At 41.4% G+C, this 25,688-nt stretch overlaps 1 protein-coding gene across 1 annotated transcript in view; it reads right to left on the bottom strand.

The window, feature by feature from the left end:
* Positions 1-4,005: 4,005 nt before the first annotated feature.
* SESTD1 (SEC14 and spectrin domain containing 1) overlaps positions 4,006-25,688 on the bottom strand; it is a 183,620-nt gene continuing 161,937 nt past the window's right edge. The window contains exons 14-18 of the mRNA XM_040357653.1: positions 20,965-21,046; positions 13,410-13,532; positions 9,629-9,820; positions 8,450-8,571; positions 4,006-4,778 (exon numbers count right to left, since the gene is read on the bottom strand). Of these exons, the coding sequence (XP_040213587.1) occupies positions 4,649-4,778; positions 8,450-8,571; positions 9,629-9,820; positions 13,410-13,532; positions 20,965-21,046 (649 nt within the window). The 3' untranslated portion in view covers positions 4,006-4,648. The remainder of the gene's footprint in view (positions 4,779-8,449; positions 8,572-9,628; positions 9,821-13,409; positions 13,533-20,964; positions 21,047-25,688) is intronic.

The following is a 25,688-nucleotide window of genomic DNA, read 5'->3' as shown; positions in this document are numbered from 1 at the left end:
TAAAACCCTTTACAGCATTGGGGGGTTGAATAATTTTTAACAAAACTGCATTTGTGCTATTTTTAAGGCCCTGACGAAGCGGGTGTTCCTGCAAAACGTGTAGGCCACAGCCTCTATTTTCCATCAGGACCTGCACATCCTGGATACAAGATATAGTACACTGGATTTTGTTTTAAATTGCATTCGATTTTAAGTAATCTCTGCCTATGTTTGGCAAATAAAACTTTTTCTACTTTCTTACAAATTGTGGCATTCATATTTTTTGTTTATTCTCCATCGAGGCACAATTAAAGTCCCACTCCACTCTCCCTTTTTTTATTTCAATTATAGAACTATAGGAAACCCCCCCCCCCCCATTTTGGATAGAGTAAGGGAAAGTTATAACCCGTTGTAAGGATTTCCTTTAACTTCCTGTCTCACAGCCAAGTAGGAAGTAAGAGGAAATTCCTTGGGGACCCCCAGGTCACCAGAACTAGTGTCCCCATTGGAAGATTTCCCCTCCATTACTTTTCTGTGGACAACCCAAAATTTGGGATTTTCTTTTACTTTCAATGATAATGGTAAATAGGACAAATCGTCACGGTGATTCTTCCTAATGAGGGCACAGACAGCAATAAAAACTGACTCATTCTTATCCCTCTCCACTCTAAAACTAAGAAAAAAAGTTTTTCCTTTAGTTATATGTTAAGATTGCTTGCCTGTCAGTGATAGTTTATCACAATATACGGGTTGGGTTGGTATGCAACAAGTGTGATGAAGAAGGCGTTAAGCCCCGGGCCACCCTTACCCACTTGAGACAAAAAGCCGGTCAAACTGGTACAAGAAAATTGCACTCTTACCTTGCATTAAGATTTTTCAACTCACAGGACCGAAATGCTCGCAGACAGAGTAATCGTCACTGGGTTCAAATTTATCATACTGCCACCAGATAGGGTTCAACCTATCAACCATTCACAATAGTAGGGATAACACTTATGACATACAGAACAACAAACGTCTGTAGCACACAATACAGACAGGTACTGTACATCCAGAAATTTACGCTATAGTAGCGCTCTTCAAAGAGACTGATTCTTTAAGTTCTGTGTTAGTGTATTAGAGACAATATTAACACTTTTAAGAATATTGTTTATTGATAAAAAAAGGCAAAACAAAATACTTTCTTACAAAGGGTAATAAAAATGAACAAAGACAATAAGGAAACAGAGATATAAAAAGGAATTAAGGGTGAAAATACTTAATGTCCTGGTTCAGCAGAGTCCAATCAATGAGCACATTTATTATTTATTTTTACTTAGCGCCTGGAAAGCATTGAACCCGCGATCAGCAGATCACAGGTGCCATGTAGGACTCTTCTCAGTGTATCGGTCTGCTTGCATCTCGTTTGGTCAGACACACAATGCCAGGAAGAATGAATGAACTACCAGAGCGCTCAACGGCACCATGGTAGTTCTTTGAAACTACAAGCTGACAGCCACAAAGGCTGTTGGGACTTGTAGTATCCCATTCACAGAGGGCTGTGAATGAATGATGTGGCTGGGCAATCGGAGCCCCGCAGGGCTATGTTTTTTTTTTCAAACAGTGACAGCGGGCGCCTGGAAAAGATGCCCGCCCACTGTCACTGGGGCGTAGAGGCTGCAGCAGCTGGAACATGTTACATGTTCCAGGCTAAATACAGGTGACCTTATCCTTTAAAGGAGAGCTCCAGACTGCAAATGCAGTGCCCCTTTTCTGGTCCTGTGGAGGGTGTGGACAGAAATGATCTGAAAAATGCAAAAGGAGTTGCTGATGGGATGTCATCGAGTTTATGACCATGTAGTGGCCACTATCTAAATACAATTTTATACAGGAATATCTTCAAATACTTACAAGTTGCTTTCTGGTAACATATATTATTGTCCAGCGTGAAATTACCTTTTGAATTAATACAAATATGATGGGTATAGGATGGCTATTTCACCTAGAAGTGATGTGTCCAGTTTGCCTCCAGTACCTTCTAATATAGTGGTGGTTGGGCTTTAAATGGTGCCAATTAACCGATACAGGTAAACATGCCCCTGCTCTGGTTTTAACATTATCGGTTTATGAGTTATGAAAGATTCTGCTAGTCCTATCAACGTACTGATAAGGGTGTTTTGAATGCAGCTCAAAGTTTGTAAATTGTACATGATGCCTTCCTGGGGAAAAAGTAAAAAGAATTACTGCGGTTATGTGTCCCCTAGAGTTACAAAATGTCATGGCTGTCTTAAGAATATTGAGCAACATGGCTGCCATGGATCATCTCACACAGCCTTTTGGGTTCCCAGTTCATATCATCATCGCAACAAGCAAAGGGTTATGTAATTTTCTTGTAACGATCATGGAGAATTCAAGGGATTGCAGTGCCGTCTCTGTAATGTAGTCATTATCAATTGCTTAGGGTAATATGCAACAATTAATATTTTACAATATGCATTTCAAAGAGGTTGATTGTTGATTTTTCATTATTTAATAGTGAGTGAAAAATCTGGTGCAGTTGTACATGGTAGCCAATCGGCTTCTAACTTCAGCTTGTTTAAAAAAGCTTTGACAAAACTGCACCAGATTTTGCAATCTCCAGTTATAGTAAATCAGTCTCATACACTCAAGAGAACTAGTTATGTACCATTTTATCAGGGAGGACCTGCCCAGATACATCTGACATCTGAGATTCTGGCTCATTGGATAAATAAGGAATTGCAAGAACTATTTTTCTCCTAATTTGTGGAATGTTACCCGACATACAAAAACCTCCGTTAGACTTGCTGCTAACGGTATTTCCATGAATCTTCCAGGACAGATTACTTAATATGGACACTGTCCTGGAAGATAAGTGGAAATACGGTTATTGATAAGTCTAACGGAGGTTTTCCCTCATCTTCCAGGTTCGAACGTATCTAAGAGTTCCATCATCAGATGTATCGGAGAGAAGATTCTCTGGGCTTATAAATTTTAAAGGTCAGGTACCCCCCTACTTAGGTTAGAGCCCACTCTAGAAGGTCACTGGCCAGAAAGAGCAGGAGTTTCATGGGAACAAATTTCGAAGGCTTCAGTCTGGTCCTCATTCCAAATGTTTATCAAGAACTACCATGTTCAAATGCTCTCTAGCCAGGACCAGTCCTTCAACAGGAAAGTTCTGCAGGCTGAGATACAAGGAAGGGGCCTTTTATTCATTTTATGATTTGTGTTTCCTATAGAGGGCGGAGCCAATCATCTCTCAAGTATGCTGTCCTGGAAGAGGTGGCAAAACCTCTGTTAAACTTGGCGGTATTGGTATTTCCATGAATCTTCCAGGACAGCATTCATATTAAGTAAGCTGTCCTGGGAGATGAGGGGAACAATTGTCTGTAAATTTCATCCATACCTGTTTGACAAAGGTTTTATATCAGGATATGGCAGATGTTATACCCACACAAAAACCACTACCACTGACAGTAGATTACTCGTGAGAGTTAGAAGATGCTGCTAAGTAATCTGAATATGGGTATAGCTCTCTACTCCAATCTACAGGGAAAAATCCTTACAGGTAAGAATGGACAAATGATTAACATACTACAATTATAAACAGTAAAAAAAAAATCTTTGAATAATGAGCATGTGTCCACCCCTACAAGTATGCAGTCCCTCGAAAGGCGTTAAATGCTCAGATTTTGCTGTACCTTATTTTGCTTTCCACTATGAGTATAAGGTCCCTTTGAGCCACACAACTGGGTGCATGTGAGCAGCCTACATGAAGGACTTTTGCAAGTCTTTTCTCTCTCAAGTCTAACTAAACGATCTGTAACATTTTAACTACAGCTATTAATAGGTGTCACTACAACCTGTTTCAACAAGAATCCGATTTGTGGATGTTAGCAGCACACACAGTTCCTATTTAATCCAGACACTGATAATAGAGCTTTAATCTTCCAATTATATATATAAAATATAATATAAAAAAATGTCTGAAAGTGAAAAAAAATACATGCCAATAAAGTAAGCAAAACGTCCAACCTTAAAAAGATGGTTTATTCAGCACAAACAGCTTAAATACATTGTCCCATACAAGTAAGAAAACATTTGATTCATGAACATGATATATCAAAGATTTCATGGACAAGTTGTATAATGGCACAATAAAAAATGAAATGTCTTTAGATATTAAGACAAGAAGAAGTACGCTACATCCTAAGAACAACCCACGTCCTACAAAGACTACGTTATCGACTCAGGGACAGCACTTTTCATATACGTCTCCACCGCCTTCTAATGATCATGGAGAATCCTTCATTTTAGGTAGCACCATTGAAAAGCATTTGCCAGCTGCTTACCTAGTAACAGAACTACCAAATAAGGTAAAGCTTTTTTAACCCATCTGCTTCCAGAGGGCTTTAGATTATTATTATCCAGCCACGCGTTTCGGGGCCCTTTTAAAGGGCCTAAAGGTAGTGTCGAGTGCAGCACTACACTGTGTAATACACTTGATGATTTCACAGCACAGTATATAAGTAAGGCTTTATAGATGTGTTACAATACGCAGAGCAATGTTTCGGGATGAGAAGATGCTGCTTCATGAGATGGTTGTGAAATGCATTTCAATGTATGACCACATGCTGTAGCTTATGGGGAAAAAATCACAGTCCGGTCTCTCTTAACTCTCTCTTATGGACACATCAGGCTCTAGCAGTTGCTGTTTTTTCAGACAGACCATCTTGATTCTCTCCCTGATGTGTTCTGCTGTGGAGGCCATGTCACTTGGGCTTCCAAAATACTGTTCACTTCTGCAAGAAACAAAATGCATTATTTTTTTAGATCTCAAAGCATGCAACTCTAAACTTGATTTTATGTTCACCAAATAGAATTTTATTCACAGCAGTATGACATTTCACATAGAATGAATACAAAACAGGTTTTCTTGGTTTTAGATAGCATTGAAGGGTTTGAATTTTCTTCCTTTGAGAAAAGTCGATTGAAAATTCAAATTTTAAACCGAGTCAGGACAACCCACGAAATTAATTTCGGTGACAAATTAGAACACTGAAGTAGTCTCCAAAAGAAGCCAGTCTATCACAGAGGCCTTGTATATGGGCATTTATTTAAATATCATCCTTCTCAAAATACACAATAGCTTTAGAAACTTCGACCTGGCACAGTTATTAGATATTCATTTGTTTTACTCTGACACCATCTTATAAACATGCCATTTAAATACGTTATTGCCATTAAAGACACTGGGCCAGATTCTCAAAGGAGATACGACGGCGTATCTCCAGATACGCCGTCGTATCTCTGAGTTCTGCCGTCGTATCTATGCGCCTGATTCTTAGAATCAGTTACACATAGATTTCTATTAGATCCGACCGGCGTAAGTCTCTTACGCCGTCGGATCGTAACTGCATATTTACGCTGGCCGCTAGGGGCGTGTACGCTGATTTACGCCTAGAAATATGTAAATCAGCTGAATACGCGAATTCACGAACGTATGCCCGACCGACGCAGTACAGTTACGCCGTTTACGTTAGGATTTTCCCGGCGTAAAGTTACCCCTGCTATATGGACGTCGTTTCCGCGTCGAATTTTGAATATTTTACGTCGTTTGCGTAAGTCGTCCGTGAATGGGGATGGACGTCATTTACGTTCACGTCGAAACCAATACGTCCTTGCGGTGTACTTTGGAGCAATGCACACTGAGATATTCCACGGACAGCGCATGCCCCAATTGGAACTTATTATAGCAGCAGCCCCCCCAAATACTTATCTGAGCCCCATCGCGACTCAGCAATGTGCACAAGAGCCTTGGCTCTCCAGGGACTCTCCCTCTTTGGCTCCCGCTGTTGTCAATCACAGCCAGTGAGCCAATAAGGAAGGGGGGCAGGGCAGAGTTGCGGCTCTGTGTGTGAATGAAGATGCAGAGCAGTGGCTTGGGAATGAGCATGCTTGGGTGTCCCCATAGTAAGTGTTTGCTGTGGGGGCACTTGGCAGGAGGAAGGGGCCAAGAGTACCATCAGGGGACATGACAAGAGGAGAATCGGGGCTGCTCTGTGCAGTGGACACACACACATATATATATATATATATATATATATATATATATATATATATCTCAATGCATGTTTTGAATCATGTCCACATCAGGATTTGAGTGCTTTTAATGTCATAATAACATTTCTAACATAATTAAATATCTTCCTTATGAAAATACACATGATAAGTGTCCATGAACTGTTACTTGGCTCCAACTGGGACTAGAGTATTATACATTTTTTTGGTACATCTGATTGCACTTTTTTTTTATTCTAATGACAGTATTTCTAAGTACTAGGACCCGTTAAAACAATAGGGGATAAGTCATCAGAAATGGTTTTATTTAAATTTGATTCTGAAATCGGAGTACAGATGTGCCAGGACACCAACAGATGAATGCGAATAAAAATGTGTTTGCTTGTATAAAACAACTATATTTTGCGTCCATGGAGGATTTACTTTACAGGGCTGCAGTTAGAAATTGTGAGGCCCCATCCAGCCGGCCTAATAGGGCCCCCCTGAAAATATCAAACCAATATTTTCACAAAAAATACACTAAAATCATAAAATTGTATTGCTTTGATAAATAAAGTTCTTTGTGTCAACACAGTTCATTATGCTTGTTATGAATGAACACAGTACTGATCCTAGCAACCCAGTCGGCGCTGGCTGCAACTTTAGGGAATATACCCACAGCAAGATGGAGATATTACCAAATGACAGTTTTTTTTTTAACAAAATGAAACCCTTACTCATTAAATTCAGTTATGGAGTTTGAGGGCCAGTGTACAGATTTGAGGGACGCTAGACATCTATGGTCTTAGATGTATAGACGGATCCTCAGCACCCAAAATAATAAGGTACTGACAGTTAAAAATATTAAATCAACTTATTTCACCTCCATAAGTTTGCATGTTCAGGAAACGGCTTATAAATTTATGACAAGATGGTATAGGACACCAGTAAGACTAACTCAGATGTATCCAGCGGGGGACACCCGTGTTGGAGAGGCTGTGAGCAGAAGGGTACATTTCTCCATTTGTGGTGGGAATGCACCAGGATTGAAGTATTCTGGGTAGCAATTGCACCATGGATCGAGAAGGTGACCCCTAGACCTATGGAATTTACACCTCTATGCTTCCTATTCCATGGAAAGTCCGACTCCATTAAAGCCTATAGGAAGAGTATTACACCGCATTTATTGAATGCAGCCAAATTATTAATCCCTAGATTCTGGAACCAGATCTCCTGTCCAACCTTGATGGACTGGAAAAAGGAGGTTAATTGGATAATGGAAGCCAAAAGGTGGATTCAAGTAGTAAAGGGCCAACAAGGGGAATTCGAGAAGACATGGGCGGGCTGGGTACAATGTACATTTGAGATGGTTTGATGGGGAGGTGACATGGAATGGGAGAGTATGAGGTGTATTAGAATCAAAAGGTCCCTAGTACAACTACTTGTGGTTTTATAGGTATTAAATATCCCATAAGACAGTTTTTGTATCTGGCTTTCTCTTGTAACTCCCATTCTCTTTATATTATATACTATTGAAATACGGAATACAATAATGTATAATATTGGATATATTGAACTCTAAATAAAATAAAAAATTGATTAGAAAAAAAAAAAAACACACCACAGTACTGATCACTCACTGTTTTCATTCAGAAAAGGGAGGGGAAGTTACATTACATATTTACTGGCCCCTTCCCCAGCTCTCCATATCCTGAACATCCCCCCCCCCACCCCTTGTGCCTGCAGCAGCCAGTGGGAGAGTGAAGCTGGTAGCACTGGAGGGGGGCACACAGCAGGGAGAATCAGATGTGGGCAGAACAAGCAGGATGATCTGTGTGGTGGGGATGAAATTACAGAAATTATACCCTATGTGTCTCTCCCTTCAGCAGCTGAAAGCAGGCTGGTGGCAGAGGGGGAGAAAATGGCTTTCAGCTGCTGCAGGGAGAGACACGAGCATTGTTCCTGTAATTGCACCCATGCAGCACTGATCATCCCCCCTGCCCTGCTCAAATCCGATTCCCCCTGCTGCCCCACCTGTGCCCGGGCCCCGTACAGGAGAATTAATGATACCCCCTATCAGCAGCCCTGCCTCTTTTATCAGAGGTAACACACTTTTCCCAGACAGATACAAAACAAATTTTCTATCTGAAACTCATACTTTGGTGTTGTGGAATTTCCTTATGCTTGGCTCTGCAGTGACTCCACTGCCATGCACCCACTTTACAATATCAGGTCCATAAGGAATGAAGTGGGATTGACTTTTAATGCGTTGACGCAGAAACCTCAGGCCAAAAATGACTGCAATGGGCTAACAGCTCTTTTAGAGTCTCACTTGATATTATCTTTATTGCCAATTCCATACTCTCATTGAAAGCAAAGCTTGACAAAAGATCTACACAGAATAATAACATACCCATCAGGATAAATTACAGGCACTGTTAGCCTATCCAGCAACGATTTCCCAACAGCTTCAACTTCATCAAATTGTTCAAAATCCAGCACAGATTCGGGAAGGTCTGGACTTTCTTGTAAGATCTGAAGGAGGGGAAAAAGAAAAAAAGGTTGGCTAAGTCAATCAGTTTGGTTGTAACATTTTCCAAGTTACATTATGATGATGTAAAGTGAATTCATTATAAGGCAGAGCATCTGTTCACTTTGATGGAAGCAGTCATTAGCCAGCTTGTGTCAAATGCTAATTCTGAAGAAGCGGCTCAGTGAATAGGTTTGTCTTAACTGATCGTATTCGTAATGCTCTGTCACAGTTAGGCAATGTCTACTACCATAAAAGACTTCTCAAAACTTTTGACGGATTCCTTTCAAAATGCAGACTTATATTTTTCTACCTGATAATTGTCTTCACCTATTAAAGCAGTAGTAAACTGCTGAAAAAACCCCCACCTAAAAAGGAAAACCTGCAAGGCAATAGCATAATGTGCTAGCTGGCTGGACAATCAACAAATGACAGGAAACAAAAGCGGTCATTCCTCTGCTCATCCGGGTTTTTGTTCCGATCAGCACATTTGCTCGCAGTAGCGTACCCAATTGGCCAGGAGTATGAGCTCTGCTGTATATGGATCTACAAGGGGTGCAAGCATCAAACTCCAATACTTATCCTTGTCTCACAAGTTGAGTCATGGAACAAGAATATGCATATTGGTTATCTTGACACTACTGGCTGCATGCTTGCTCCAGGTGAAGCCAGGATGACGGCGACAACTTACACTCTCAAGAACCAGCCAGCAATAGCTATACGGACAGGTTCCCTTTAAATGAAAAAGTTTTCACCAATACGAGTTGAAGCCACTCTGTAGAGAGAATATTTCCTAATAGATGTTACAGAAAAGTGATGACATTTTGTGTAATAACAATGATTACAGCATGTCCATATCTATCTAAAAGCCCAAACAACAAAGCACATGCACTTAAAACTATTCTAAAGAAATAATTCAATCCACTCCAAATACTTCAATGCTGTGCTCTTGAAAATGAAAGAACTCTATTGTACAGGCAAGCAAGAATGCTCTACAGAAGTGCACGTGACCTTTAAATGACTGAAGCTACTTGGCTTGGGTCATATGCAAATAGCTCTAACCTTTTCGGCATTAGAGTGAAACGCAAGTGCCATTTCCAGCCGGTGAACCCTCTCTTCTGAGGTTATCGTAAACTGCTTCCATACTCTGTTGAGCTTCGGAAGTGTGTCCCCCGATGACCTTGATGAACATCTCAGAGACTGACACAATACAACTGTGGCTTGCAGTAACTGTCGCCCGTAATCATATGTACTCTGTATAGAGGACCAAAAGAAAGAGAAAATTATAGATGTGAAGAAACAGAATTATTTGTTCTCATTGCTACATTTAGGAGGTCAGACACAGAAACTTTACTTTCCAGCTAGAATTAACAGGAAATATTTAGCATGGTCATCTTAAGTTATGACTTAGCGGGCTGGTAAAATAAAAATTGTTATGGAAAAAAAAAAAAAAAATTGTAGCAGAGGAAATGCGGATTGCCCATAGAGACTAAGCACCTGTGCTTTTATCATCTTTTGTACTGCAAAAGTGGCAGCTGGAATTTTATGGTTATAAATATTAATTTTTTCCTGCTCTCTTCTTTTCATAATTTTGTATTGGAGAAATGTTTTTACAACAGAATACATTTTAGAGCACACATTGGTCCTTGGCCATTAGATATCACATACACGCACGCTTGGGTTTGGGAGGATGGCAATGTTTTGATAATGTGGCGTAAAGTAGAACTAGACGAGGGTATGCATCCCTACGTGACAAAAGGCCACTTAACTAAAATGTACTAGTACAAAAATAAATGAATTGGGACTTTAAATATCCCTCTAATGGACAGATGTACACAACAAAATATATAAAAAAATATACAAATCTTTGTTCCATTAAATGAAAACCTCATTATAAAAACATACAAATTTGTATGTGGACTTCAATTCTACCACTGGTCTTCCATTTCGGGAAGTAGAGGATGTATGGTATGATCGTCTTCTGAGATTGATGTGTGGGTCGACGCATTTCACAGAAAAATCCACTTCATCAGGGCCTCAAATCTCAAGTAAAATTACAACTTGACACTAAGATAAGACTATAAAATGAAATTACAGATAATATAGTAAGCATGTGTAACATTAAAGCTATATTCTGAAGGGAGATGGAGAAGAGGAAAATAATAAAAGGGAATTGGGGAAACAGAAATGGGAAGAAAAGCAAAGTTTTGTTTTTTCTTCCCCATCCCGTTTCCCCAATTCCCATTTTTGCTCATCTCTCTCTCTCCCTTCAGGAGATGGCTGTATTGTTACAAATGATGCATACTATATTATATGTAATTTATTTATGTTTTCATTTCTAATGTTATGTTAGTGTCCAGTTGTACTTTTACATGAGTTTGGTCCTGATGAAGCAGATTTTTTTCCCCAAAAGTGCAGACCCACACATCAATTTCAGAGGACAATGGCGAATTAGACCTATCATCACATGCCAAGAAACTGCTCCGTATACTCTTCTTCTATGTTAAAAAAGCTATTTTACTGTCCTGGAAGGGCACACAGACCTCTCTGAAATCCCTCTGGTTAAAACTTATTAATGACGCTATCCCACTGTATAAACTTACTTTTGAACTCCGGAAACGGAACAAAACCTTCCACAAAATTTGGGGTAGATGGTTGGCTAGTCCGCTAACCCTCTCCCAGCACTGATTGTACTACTCTTGCTTGACCATTGATGGGCCGTGCCTCACGGATCCCTAATGTCTGGACCTCCGCTTTTGCTATATCCAGGTATTATACCTGATTCTTTTACCACTGTGCCACTTTATATTTTGCACCGATGTCAGTTTATTTTTCTATGTTTGAGTGTATTGCCTAACGTTTATGACCAGGTTGTCTGGTGTTTTTTTTTATGTTTTTCTGTTTGTTGGTTTGTCTTAAACCTAATCAAAATATCTGAAAAAAAAAAAAAAAAATTCAGAGGACAACTATACCATAAATCCTCTACTTCGCTAAATGGAAGACAAGTGGTAGAACTGAAGTCCGTGTACAAATTGTAGGTTTTTAATATGAGGTTTTAATTGAATGTAATAAAGATATGTATATTTTTAAATATATTTTGTAGGGCTGTGGAAATTAAAGATAAATTCCTTGATTAACCGTAATTTTTTTTGATCAATCAAAATTCTTTTGATCGGTACTAGTGGTGCAACGGACCGTAAATGATCCGCAAACCGAACGGGTCACCATATGCGGGTTGGCACACCACGTGATCCACGGAGCTTCGCTGCTGCCTCGGCCATAGGAAAGTGGTGGTGGCCATCTTAGGCCACCGGGCGGCGGCCTAGGTGAGTCTAGAGCCACGCGCTGACATCATCACCCGGCCTAAACTGCTCGTGTTCGGCCAGCTTCTCTGGTAGGACTAAGCAAGCACTAATCTTCCTATACAGTGGGGGAGATGTGGAGCATATTACAGTGGGGGAGAGGTCTGTGGATATTACAGTGGGGGAGAGGTCTGTGGATATTACAGTGGGGGAGAGGTCTGTGGATATTACAGTGGGGGAGAGGTCTGTGGATATTACAGTGGGGGAGAAGTCTGTGGATATTACAGTGGGGGAGAAGTCTGTGGATATTACAGTGGGGACTATATATGGTGGTGATCTGAAAAATTAAACGATTAATCGAACACGAAAATTTTAATCAGTAACAGCCCTAATATTTTGTTATGTACATCTGTCCATTGGAGGGATATTTAAAGTCCCGTTTTATTTATTTTTGTTATGGGTTCATTGATATTCCTGTTTTTCACTTCAAGATTGAAAGTGTTTTTAACCCTTCATTGTCAATAAAGTGTTATAAGAAGGAACCAGCCACATGCAGGCCAAGCAGAAAGAATTCTTCTGTGAAAAATGTATAATTTTGTAAAAAGAGGTCACGTTTACATTGTTCCTGGCGCTGTGTTGCCTCCTTTTTTCCTTGTTAGTGTTGTCCTTTCTGCCCATTGGTGCCAAGGCATCTGAAAGAACCATGTAAATGGACTTGGGACTATGTCTTTCCCTTTGGGGGCATCTCCATTATAGGGATAGAAAATAATATAGAAAAGGCTTTCAAGGTGCCAAACCCATATCCATTACAGGGATATTCCTCCATTATTTGAACTGCCTCTGAGTAGAGTACTCTGAACTGGGGTGTCTCACTACTGGAAAATTTACATAATTAGCGCACATCAGCATTTACCTATGAGTTCTTGTAGTAACCAGATTATAGCACTTTTTCTGTAAACCTTTCTAAGATTTGGATTGAAAAATTCTTCAAACCACTTCTTCCACTTGGTTCTGTGTTTTAGTGTGTAATGTAGGTGAGCAATGTTAAACTGCAGCAGAGACTATGGTACAAAATGGAAGTTGGAGTGAGGGAGCCAACTTGAGGCAGGAGTGGCAGTGGTCGGGTAACTGAGGTTTCTGATGGAGAGGTTGTCTGTAGGGATCAAGACTCATCCTTCCTGGGCAACTGGGCTACTGTTACTGGCCCTTGACTGTGGCTCAGGACCCTTCCTAGGGACCCACAAATTAGTTCATGTGTGACATATGGCTTCTGCACTTGACCTATGACAAAGTGTGTCATGGACCCTGTATGTGTGTGTGTGGACAGGAGCAGTGGTGGTCAGGTGACTGAGGCCTCTGATGAAGAGGTTTTAGGCTTCCACTCCCGAAATGAAGAACTAAACTATAGCAATTTTAGTTTAAACAGTTTAAATGTACTATTTAAACTTATCTTTATGTAAGCACACAACAGAATGACCAAATTAGGGGGTAAGTTGTCAAAAAACAATTCAATTCTAGTATAAAGTCTAAACGGCAGTTACCTGAGCTACATCCACAAATTTTCGGTGCTTTTCTATTAAAATTTTTGTTTCTTGACTGTCGTCTCCCAGTCTCACGTGCGTCTTTAACAAGGCATCTAGTAATTCATTTAACCAGTCTACTGCCTAAATAAGATCAATAAGCAATTTTAATACAGCAGATTACATCTATGACTTGTAAAATCTTCAACGCCAATGCCGACATGCAAAAAGTATTATGACAATATAAAATATTATCTTTTTACAAACAAAAAAACAGCCTCCTATAGAATTTTTTATTTATTTTTTTCTAACCAAAAATAGAAAAGTGTCAGCTGGAAACTGATTGGCCAATATCTCTACACTTGCATGTTGACTCCATTTGAGCCATACTGTGCCCACCATTGCAGACACACTGTGCACACCATTGCAAACACACTGTGCCCACCATTGCAGACACACTGTGCCCACCATTGCAGCCTCGTCTGGGCAGCGGAATGCATGACTGGAGGAAGAGGAGAGCCGCGGGATCACAGAGCGGCATAGCACACTGTTACAGCCCCACCTCCTCCTGACCCCGTGCCTGTGATAAACAGAAGGCACCGTAGCATTTGACCAGTATTTTGTCTATCACAGGTTTAAGTCAGGATGAGGCAGGGCTGTGTCGAGCAGAGCAGAGATAATTTTAATGTAAGCTGTAACAGCGTGCTATCTACGCTCTGTGATCCACAAGACTTTATAGGCATAAGCATTTCACAAACCGTGAGCGTAGTTATGTATATGTACATTTAGGCAAGGGTCATTAAGCATGCACCTATAGATAGGCAGCAGAGGCATAGAGGTGGCTTTTCCCTTTACAATTATTGGCCACCATTTTTCACCATCATCAGCAGTCCTCTCAGAAAGGGGACACACAATCATATTACAATCTTCTAAGCCAGGTTAGGACCAGGAAATTAAGGTAATGTCAAATGTAGCATGAGTGATCCTAGCAGACCGGTTACTTGGGAGGTGCACTAGGGAGGGGGGCTGGGACAGTTTATGTTAAAATGTGGTTTAACACACGTGAGAAGGGAGCCTTTAGTGTTTATAGGGTCTTTTTGGCTACAGTGGCTAACACATGGAAGATTTCATGCCCTTAGGAATTAGACCCTTGTCCTCCTGTCGTAGCAGTCAAAATGGGAGTATTTCAAATCTCACTTTCAGGAACAAAAATCCCAATTGGACAATGAATACAGGTTCTGAACTTTTATTATTGCATTTGGATTTTTATTTACAACTTTAGGTTTTGCATTTTCTTTTTCCAGGTGTACATCTCATGTTTTATTGATATAACTCTACCCTGACTCCTTGCAGTCTAGCCTGCTTCAGTTGCTCAATAAATTGCATCTTCTCTGTTCCACACGAAGGATCGTACTTTCAAAAATGGAAAGAGGGATTATTATCAACTATTACCATTCATATATTTAGCATCAGTCAATCATTTTTATGGCAGGCTTTCTTCTTTCCCTTCCATATTTTCTTTATTGCAGATTTGTGCAAAGCAAAATTTGACACGGATTATAAATTGGCAGACGGTAGAGAAAGTGCCTATCGTCTCAGCAAGGAACAGGAAAAGAACTAATAGTCTTTTCCGAAAAGGCTAATGTTAGGTATTTGCATGAGCCATTAGATGTGGTCCTGTATTTCAGAAACACTAAAATAAAGAGAAACACTGCAACCAAATCATACCGGACTGTTCTGTTTTCTTCTAATGGAAGCCAAAATCTCAAATGCTTATGGTTAGCCCCATCTAAAATCAATAGTACTGTATCACCTGAGGCCAGTTACTTCACTGGGTATATGTAAGGGTTCACAACCACTTCAAAGAACAACTTGTACAGGTACAGTTGTCTTTAATGCAACCTTTACACAAGTTTGGGAATGTAGACCTAAGTATTAGAGGAGTGCCATCTGTCGTATTAAGAAAGCTGATAGAAGGCTTTCAGTTAGCTTCAGCACTACTTGAAACTTGTTGAAAGCATGCTAGCAGCTTGTAGCTTCCCCTAAAAACTTTACTAATGGTTTGTGAAAACATATTGTACACACCGATCTAATCAATATAAAGCTTGTATGTACAAGACTTTATAGGCATGAGCAATTCACAAACCGTGAGTGCAGCAGAGGCAAAGAGGTGGCTTTTCCCTTTACAATTCTTCGCCCAATTTTTTTCCCCATCATCTGCAGGAATAGTCTTCTCAGAAAGGGAACATTCTTCTAAGCCAGGTTAGGACCAGGAAACTAAAGGTAATATCAAGTGTTTCTGAAGGAAAGGACCACATCTAATGGCTCATGCAAATACATAACATAATTTCCCATGAAGGCCCTATAAACATTAAAGGCCCCTTCTCACGTGTGTTAGGCTTCATGTAGACGGGACATTGTTCAAACTCTCCTGAATGATTTAACTTGACATCTAAAAACGTCAGTTTAGCCACGTTTACCTGCGTTCGCGTCTAGAAGCGTTTGCATTTTTTTTTAAAGTTTTGGTTAAAATTAAAAAACGTCTGTAAACGAAAAGCTGCATTTGGCGCTTGAAATGCCTCTACACACAGCTTTTGAACACATTTTTTGGGGTTCCAGAAAAAGCCTCTAAACTCAACTGTTTAGAAACGACTATAAACAACCCTGTGTACTGATAAGATAACAGAGGAGAGCTCAGGAGCAGTTGAAAAAAATGCCCAACTGCTCCTAAATGTCTGTTTACCAGCAGCAGTGTACATGAGGCCTAAAACTACATACTCACATTTTACATAAACTGTCCAAGCCCCCCTCCCTAGTGCACCTCCCAAGTAACACCAGTCTGCTAGGGTCACTTATGTTTCACATAATATGCCATTATGCAATGCATACCAGCACAATATGCCTTTACTTTGCAGGTCAGGAAAAAAAAAAGAAAGAAATCCAGCAGTTTACTTCCTCTTTAAGCAGTTGAGATTTTAGCTTCTATTAGAAGAAAACAGAACAACCCAGTATCGTACATTCTAATGGAGCGAAGTGTTACTTGGGAGGTGCACTAGGGAGGGGGGCTGAGACAGTTTATGTAAACTGTGAACATGTAACACACACAGGTTTTTTTCCTTCTTTTAAACCTGCGGTTTTCTACCGCTTTAAGGGCCTATGAGGCACATAACACTGCAGAGAATTGTCATCAGATGCTGCTTGTGGTCCAAACCACTGGTATCCACCTGAAATACTGGCACAATGAGTGGAGTACATTATTGGGTCACTGTACTTCATTAGATTTTACAAACCGCTTTTATTTAATAGCCTTAAACAAGGGAAATAATTTGCAGCAATCAGTTTGATTTCAGATTGCACTTGTCAGACTAATCAATGTTGACTTCACTAATAAATGATTTAAAGTAATCAAGACCTTGTTCCCTACTGCTGCTTGTGGGTTCTGTTTATTTCATTCCTTAAAGTGGTTGTAAAGGCAGACGATTTTTCATCATAAAGCATTTTATGCATTAAGAAAAAAAGCCTTCTGTGTGCAGCAGCCCCCCTCACACTTACCTGAGGTCCCTCTCTGTCCAGCGATGTCCACGACAGGGACATGTGGTGAGGTCAGTGGCTGGGGAGGCACTGGCTAGTATCAGAGCCAGATACACACAGGTTACATACGCTGCAAATCTTAGAACAAGAGCAATAATTCTAGCACTAGACCTCTAACTCCAAACATGTGACCCGGAAAAAAAATGTAAGCGTCTCCTATGGAGATTTTTAAGTACTGATGTTTGGCGCCATGCCATGAGTGTGTGCAATTTTAAAGCGTGACATGTTAGGTATATATTTACTTGGTGTAACATCACCTTTCATAGTATACCAAAAAAATTGTGTTTTCTTTTTTTTTTGATTCAGAAACGTTTTTTTTTTTTGTTTTTTTTTAAAGCGTTAAAAAAATTGCTGCTGTAACATAAAAAGTTGCAACAACCACCATTTTGTTTCCTAGGTTGTCTGCTAAATCAATATATATAATGATTGGGGGTTCTGATTAATTCTCCAACACAAAAATTATGATTTTTTACATGTAGGATAGAAGTGTCAGAATTGGCCTGGGTAGCAAGGGGTTAATTACCATAAGTAATATACAAATAATTATCATATATTGTTTTTGAGGTAATGTACTATATTTTCAAAATCTGTACTCAAGCAGGTGGATTAACGGACAAATTACTGAAGTTTGAAGTTCTAACTTCCAACCAGTAATTTCACAGTAAATAGGTAAATAATAAAGGATTATGTTCTAACATATACCATAATAATATATGATTTAGCTTGAATAAAACAGTACCTTTTTAGCAGCAGAAGATTCTCCCTCTTAACTGTGTGAGAAAAACACGGGATTATGGGTAAATCTTGGACAGCCTCCACTGCAGCAAATTTATTGGACAGCTGGGGCCAATGGTACTTTACCATTGGTCCAAGGCTCCAAGCTGTCCATTGAGCTCAGTGTCTGACAGTGAGGGGCACTGTAATCTCATCCCCTCAGTCTGCTGCAAACAGTGGGGGTTATTTACAAAAGGCAAATCCTTGCAGTGCACTTGGAAGTGCAGTTGCTGTAGATCTGAGGGGAAGATCTGAAATGAGGGGGAAGCACTGCTGATTTTATCGTCCAATCGTGTGTAAGCTAAAATGCTGTTTTTTTATTTTCCTTGCATGTCCTCCTCGGATCTACAGCGACTGCACTTCCAAGTGCACTAGTACAAAGTGGATTTGCCTTTCATAAATAACCCCCAGTGTGTGCCAGCTTGTATTTAAACTGGCCACGCTGTATGTAGCTTCTGCCAGACTGAAGGAGCCCAGTATCCATGGAACCATAGGAGCCCCAAAATTTGACTAGTGGTGGGGTTAAAGTCAATTAGCCAATCATGGGAGAGAGGGGGCGGGACCCGGTCTCTGTGTGTGAATGAACACAGGGAGCTGTGACTCAGCTCGGGTGCTCAGGCTGCTCTGTGCAAATCCATTGCACAGAGCAGGTAAAAAGGACATGTTTCTTATTTTTATAGGGGGGGGAAAAAAAAACAAGACTTTACAATCACTTTAAAGAAGGAACAATTTTTTTTTTATTTTAACAAAATATTTCCCATTCTGATGGTTGACCCCTGTGCACCTCTATATACTTGCTGTAGCTCCTTTCCTCATTTAAAGCCCAAATTATGGGAGTTCCTGTGGGGAAGGTATAGTCAGAACACTCAGAGCTGCGGCTCTGTGTAAAATATCTGCTGATGTCCTGTATGAAGTCAAAGCAGCTGCAAATACTCTACACAGATCGGCAGCTATGTGTGATCTTTTATGGTTATGATTAAACAAGCTGGATTGGATTGTTCATTCATAGTATTGGCATATCACTTATAGCTGCTTCTTACACATAGCACAGCCCTGCTGCAGTGCTTTGATGAATGATATGATCAGATGTCACGTACAACACAGCCTTGACAGAGCCGATTGCTAATTAATTAAACCAAAAGATCACTCAGAATTGAGATTCAGGTTGGGCTGTGAATGTGTAAAAGCAGCCACTAATGGACACAGCGCTGGTTCTTCAGAATGGCCCCGGCTTCCAGTGGCCAGATAGGTCAATTGCATATCTGCCTCTTGCGTAACGGCATTGCTGGATTCAGGGGATGGGGTGGTCACCTGTTGGATAACGCTGCTTAGAAACTAAGGGACAGATTTAAAAAAAAAAAAACCTATATATGCATTTGGTCCCTTGAGGGTTAAAGAACAAGAAATATTTTTAAAGTGGAATTTTACTCAAAAAGTGACGTCCCACTGGTTTAACTTCCTCCCCCCAGCCTGTAATTGATTTTTATTGGTACTCGCTCCCACCTCCGCAATCCTCATTTAGGAAAACATTCCTTGTCCTGCCCTCTCCTGGGAAATATTCTATGACCCAGGAGGCTGCAGCACCATTCACAAAGCACCATGCGAGTTCTTGCATGCCCAGTGGGAAGTAGGAAGTGGGCTGTGATTTCACAAGAAACCACAGCTGGCTCTTGTACCAAAGATGGTGACGCTGAGGTTCTGCAGTGGCAAAAAGAACTGGCTGCAAGAAGAAAGCGCTGGACCCCAGGTACTGGTAGTTTAAAAAAATTATTTATATATACCGTATTTATCGGCGTATAACACGCACAGGCATATAACACGCACCCTAACTTTAAGAGGGAAGTTTCAGGAAAAAACGTTCTACAGCCCCCTGCGTATAACACGCAGGCACAGTTTATCCTCTATTTTCAGGGTAAAAAGGTGAGTGTTATACGCCAATAAATACAATATATAAATATATATATATATATATATACACACACACACACACACACACACACACACCAACACACACATATATATATATATACACATACACATACACACACAGGGCTCAAAATTTCAAGTCCTGAGCTACTAGCCAGGCCTCGAGGCTACTCGCCACCAGTTGCCCCGCCCAACCCCTACCATGTCCCACCCCTAGACACGCCCTGTGCTGGAAAGGAGAGGAGGAGGAGCCGGAGGAGCCGCCGCCGCCGCGTTCAACCCGTGGGGAAGATTACAGCTTTTAATTCAATAGCTGTAAGTGTGTTGATGTTCGCCGCAGCGCGCGTGTTCTACAGCCCCTCCCCTCTTGTCCGGGAACCTTTGATAGACAGATCACACATTCAATCCTGGGACGGGTGACTATCAAAGTTTCCCGGACAAGAGGGGAGGGGCTGTAGAACACGCGCGCTGCGGGGAACATCAACACACTTAAAGCTATTGAATTGAAAGCTTTAATCTTCCCGCGGTTAGAACGCGGCGGCGGCTCCTCCTCCTCTCCTACCCAGCACAGGGCGTGTCTAGGGGCGGGACATGGTAGGGGTTGGGCGGCGGTTTTGCTCTGCTCTTCTCGCTCACCCCCCCTGCTCTCAAGCAGCCAGACAGACACTCGCCAGCCCTCAAAATTTACTCGCAAAATGCGAGAGGCGAGTGTAAATTTTGAGGGCTGTGTGTGTGTATATATATATATAAGTTGTTTAATAATAGTTGTGCTTCAAAAGCAACTGCTCTATGAAATTAAATCACCTATTGGATCAACAAGGACCTTCCTTCACATGACACCTCAGCCCTGTGACTGGCCTAATAAACAGATTCCAATAAGAGCTGACCCATGCCACATCACACACCCATTCGGTCCTGTCCGGCTCACTCTGTCCACAGCCTCCTTACTAATGGTTGGTGAAGGAGCTCAGAGGAAATAAGTAAAAAGCTCATCTTGAGCTTCTTCTGTCCAGTAAATTTCAGATGGAACATATCGGTATAAAGAGAGATTTCAGGTAAGTCTGCTAAATCTTTTGAAAATGAATTTCAATATTAAATATATGAATGTGTACTTTTATATATTTGCCTGACATTGTTCAACAAAGACTAAGCTGTTTCACTACAACAAGCAGCAGAATGTGAACAATGCTCATTCTAGTCCAATACTTTCTTTTACTTAGCAATAATAAACAGACCTGGGGGAAGCAAAGTACAGATGGGATGCAAACTCTGCTCTATTTCTTACTTGTGCTGCATCTTCTTCACATTTAAACAGCTGGACCATCTGTAACATTTTTAACCTTCGGACGTCCACCATATCTTCACACCTAGGGAAAAAAAAAAAAATCATATTTTCATGTCAAATAATCCTTAATTATCACCAAATAACAAGACTTCCTGGTCTATGACTTATGGAGAAAAATAATTAAGAAATCTAATTTTTTTCAGCTTCTGTTGGTGGATTTTCAAAATATGAGTATAAGGGCTGGAGTCCACTGGATTTTGTTCATATCAGATGAATGATGATGGTTTTGCGTCCCTATACAAGTCTATTGGAATGAAAAGCCTGCTTGAAACTGCTCAAATGCAGGTTAGATGGAGGTCAAATGCACTGGTCTGTGAACTCTGAATAATTAAGAAGCACCCGAAAACGACACAGGCCTTTCAAGGGGTTGTGTAAAGCTTTGTTTTTTCACCTTAATGCAGGGCTCGACAAAATTCGGGCGCCCGATCACAATTGCGACAAGAAATAGCGACCTGGCGCCCGGGGAAACTTAGGCCTGCAGAAGGCCGCGGCCTCAATTACCGACCGGCGCTGGCCCGCCGCGTGAGAGGTGGGGGCGCACGGAGACACAGGATGGGCTATCCTGTGTGACCGTACGCCGCCAACTCCCCCTCCGCACGATCGCGGCGGGCCCGCGCTGGCCGGTATTTAAGGCCGCGGCTTTGCAACCTTCTGCAGGCCTAAGGTTCCTTCTGTGATCTGGCGACATCTTGTGGTGGCTGTTGTCATGACAAGTAAATCTCTGTGTCTCTTCCTAGTGCAACGGTCCACTTCATAGCTCTAATGTGAAAGCTCATAGGAGGAAAATATAGTATCAGTTCAAACTATTGTAAGAGTTAAATCATTCATTAAGTTAAAACTTATCTTGTAAATGTTCATGAGTGCTACTGTAAAAGTTGTTACTCATAGCAATTGGACAATGTTTTTTTACTTCTAGCTTCAGAAACCTGATGGAATCTGATAGCCATCACCAGCAAAGCAATCAAGTACTGTATCATTGTCTTTTTGTGATTTATATTGTTTTCTTGGTATTTTTACTTAATTCTTGTAGTATTTTTTGTTGCTAGCATAGACACCTTTGAATATACAGTACTGTATATTTGAGTGCCTATTTACACTGTTGCACAAGCAAAAAATAAAAAGAAGGGTAACACCAATTATTTTCATTGCATGTCAAAGCAACCCAGATGTGTACTGTTTGTATGTTTTGTGGTGTTCTGAGGGTAAGGTCACATGCACACTGGAGTCCAGGAAAAATGAATAAATGCTAGCCCAATACTGCATACTACACACATTGCTGGCACATGTACTGGATGGTGTGAATGGGCCTTAATTGATGGCAGAATGACTAAGGCAGGGCTCGACAAAATCCAGGCGCCCGGTCGCAATTGTGACAAGAAATAGCGACCTGGCGCCCGGGGGAAGCTTAGACCTGCAGAAGGCCTCAATTACTGTCCGGCGCGGTAATTTTAACACCTTAGAGAATAAAATGGTGGTCGATGCAATACTTTCTGTCACACCGTATTTGCGCAGCAGTCTTACAAGCGCACTTTTTTTGGGGGGAAAAAATACACTTTTTTTAATAAAAAAAAAAAAGACAACAGTAAAGTAAGCCCAATTTTTTTTTATATTGTGAAAGATAATGTTACCCCGAGATAATTGATACCCAACATGTCACGCTTCAAAATTGCATCCGCTCGTGGAATGGCGACAAACTTTTACCCTTTAAAAATCTCCATAGGCGACGTTTAAAAAACTCTACAGGTTGCATGTTTTGCGTTACAGAGGAGATCTAGGGCTAGAATTATTGCTCTCGCTCTACCAATCGCGGCGATACCTCACATGTGTGGTTTGAATACCGTTTACATATATGCTCGCTTCTGCGCGCGAGCTCGGCGGGACAGGGCGCGTTTTCTGGCTCCTAACTTTTTTAGCTGGCTCCTTGATTCCAAGCAAATTTGTCAAACCCTGCCTTAATGCATCATATACATTAAGGTTAAAAACACCTGAGACTCTCCTGCCCCCCAGCCCCCCCTCTTTACTTAACTGAGCCCTGAATCTCCGTAGGCCTGATCCCACGCTGCTTTCCCCCAGCTCTTGTGGGATCTTCATTGGATGATTGATAGCTCCCGCTGCTGTCAATCAAATCAATGACGCGGCGCACCGGGGCAGGGCCGAGTGATACACTCGGGAGTGCGCCCGCAAGCTAACCCCTTTGGGATAGCGCTTCCCAGAGGGGGGTTAGCTCTTGCGGGGAGGAGCTGAGACAGCTGCCGAGAGACCCCAGAAGATGAGGATCGGGCAACTCTGTGCAAAACAACCTGCACAGTGGAGGCAAGTATGGTTTGTTATTTAAAAAAAAAAATTACAACCCCTTTAAGGTGGTCATAAAGATGCTTAAATGGGGCAAATGGTCGCTAGTTAAATATTAGCCTTCTGATTACTGTACTGATATTACGTAAAAATACTTGCTGTAAGATGGCCAGTGTTCAATCACAGTAAAAACACTGGACTTCAAGCCAGGCTCACACCGCTAAATGAATCATTAAATAAAATGTACACCACTAAGGTTTATAAACCGTATTAGGTAGATTCAGTAAGAGTTAGGCCGGCTTATCAGTAGATAAGCCGACCTAACTCAGAATCTACGCCGACTTATGTTTAAGCGTATGCTCAAACAGACATACGCTTAAACATATCTAAGATACGACGGCTTGCGCCGTCCTATCTTAGATTGCAATATTTCGGATGGCCGCTAGGTGGCGCTTCCATTGCGGTCGGCGTAGAATATGTAAATGAGTAGATACGCTGATTCACGAACGTACGCCCGGCCGACGCAGTACTTTTACGCCGTTTACGTTAGAGATAGGCCGCCTAAAGTTAGAGCTTAGCCCTACATGGAATAGTAATGTTAAGTATGGCCGCCGTTCCCGCGTCGAAATTCGAAATTTGTACGTCGTTAGCGTAAGTCGTCCGTGAATCGGGATTTACGTCGTTTACGTCCACGTCAAAATCAATAGGCCCGTGCGGCGTACTTAGCCGCAATGCACACTGGGAGATGTAGGCGCCCGGCGCATGCGCAGTAAGAAAAAACGTCAAAAACGTAAGGTCAAGCCTTATTAACATAAAACACGCCCCCCTTACACATATTTGAATTTGGCGCCCTTACGCCCTCCTGCTTTAGGCTACGCCGCCGTAACATAGCAGGCAAGTACATTGTGAATCATGTACTTGCCTCGCTAACTTACGGCGGCGTAGCTTAAATGCCTTAAGCTACGCCGCCGCAAAGTTGCGGCAACGTACCTGAATCTAGGCATATGTGTTACCACTAGTGTGCATCAGTTAAAATAAAGGTCTCACATGCATTGCTGGCCTAAAGTCTCCACAAGCTATGATTTGTAGTTCCACAGGGCATATAATGTAGAACTTACAGCTTGCATGTGTAAATGACACCTGCCTTTACATGCACATGAACTTTAATGGCACCCCAGTCTTCGTCCATAGGGTTCAATATTGAGTTGGCCCACCCTTTGCAGCTATAACAGCTTTGACTCTTCTGGTAAGGCTGTCCACAAGGTTTATAATTTTTTGGGGCTAGAGCTTCACTTAAAAAATGTACCTGTTCCGACTTACAGATTCAACTTAACTTAAGAACAAACCTACAGGCCATATCTGGTTTGTAACCCAGGGTCCGCCTGTACTGTGAATCATGTTTAATAAACTGTTAAGGTGTTACTATTGTCTATCATGTTATTTTCAATTATTCAATGTATATTTCTTTGGAATTCACCATCATGTGATTGCATATCTTATTACCTAGCCGTGCTTCATACAAAGTCCCACCCAACCCCTTTCTTTAAAACTTCATTCATGCCTGAGCTAGTGGAGTATCACCATCACCACCTTGCTGTTCAGATATTTAATCACATCTAGGAAAGTTTTCACATAAATGCCAAATGGAAAAGTTTCACCTATAACCAAACAAAGCCCTGTCCTTTTTTCTAATGTTCAAGAGGACACTGCCAAGACAAACGTAATGAAAACACATAGGCCCGGATTCACATACATCGGCGCATATTTATGCCGGCGTAGCGTATCGAATATACGCTACGCCGACGCAGCACAGAGAGGCAAGCACAGTATTCACAAAGCACTTGCTCCCAAATCTACGCTGGGTTTTGAAAGCGTAAGTCCATGCAAATGAGGCGTGACCCCATGCAAATGATGGGCCGAGCGCCATAAAGATACGAATAACGAACGGCGCATGTGCCGTCCAGTGGATGCATCCCAGTGCGCATGCTCAAAATCACGTCGGAACTACTCCCTAAGATACGACGGATCACTGCCTACGACGTTAACGTAACCTACGCCTAGTCATATTCACGTACAACGTAAACGACATAAGATACGATGGCTTGTGTTCCCTGGTCCATACCTTTGCATGGGTTGCGCCTCATCTATGGGGAATAATTTTACGCCGGACGTACGACTTACGCAAACCGCATATATTATGCGCCGAGTGCAAGTACGTTCGTGAATCGACGCATCTCCCTCATTTCCATATTTGAATAGGAAATCAATGGGAGCGCCACCTACATCCAGCGTAAATATGCGCCCACGATACGCCGGCGTAGGAAAGTTACGTTGGTCGGAAGAAGCCTATTTTTAGGCGTATCTTGGTTTTA

The sequence above is a fragment of the Rana temporaria genome, chromosome 6 (assembly GCF_905171775.1).
Source record: "Rana temporaria chromosome 6, aRanTem1.1, whole genome shotgun sequence".
Lineage (NCBI taxonomy): Eukaryota > Metazoa > Chordata > Amphibia > Anura > Ranidae > Rana > Rana temporaria.
This window is presented reverse-complemented; position numbering and strand designations above follow the sequence as displayed.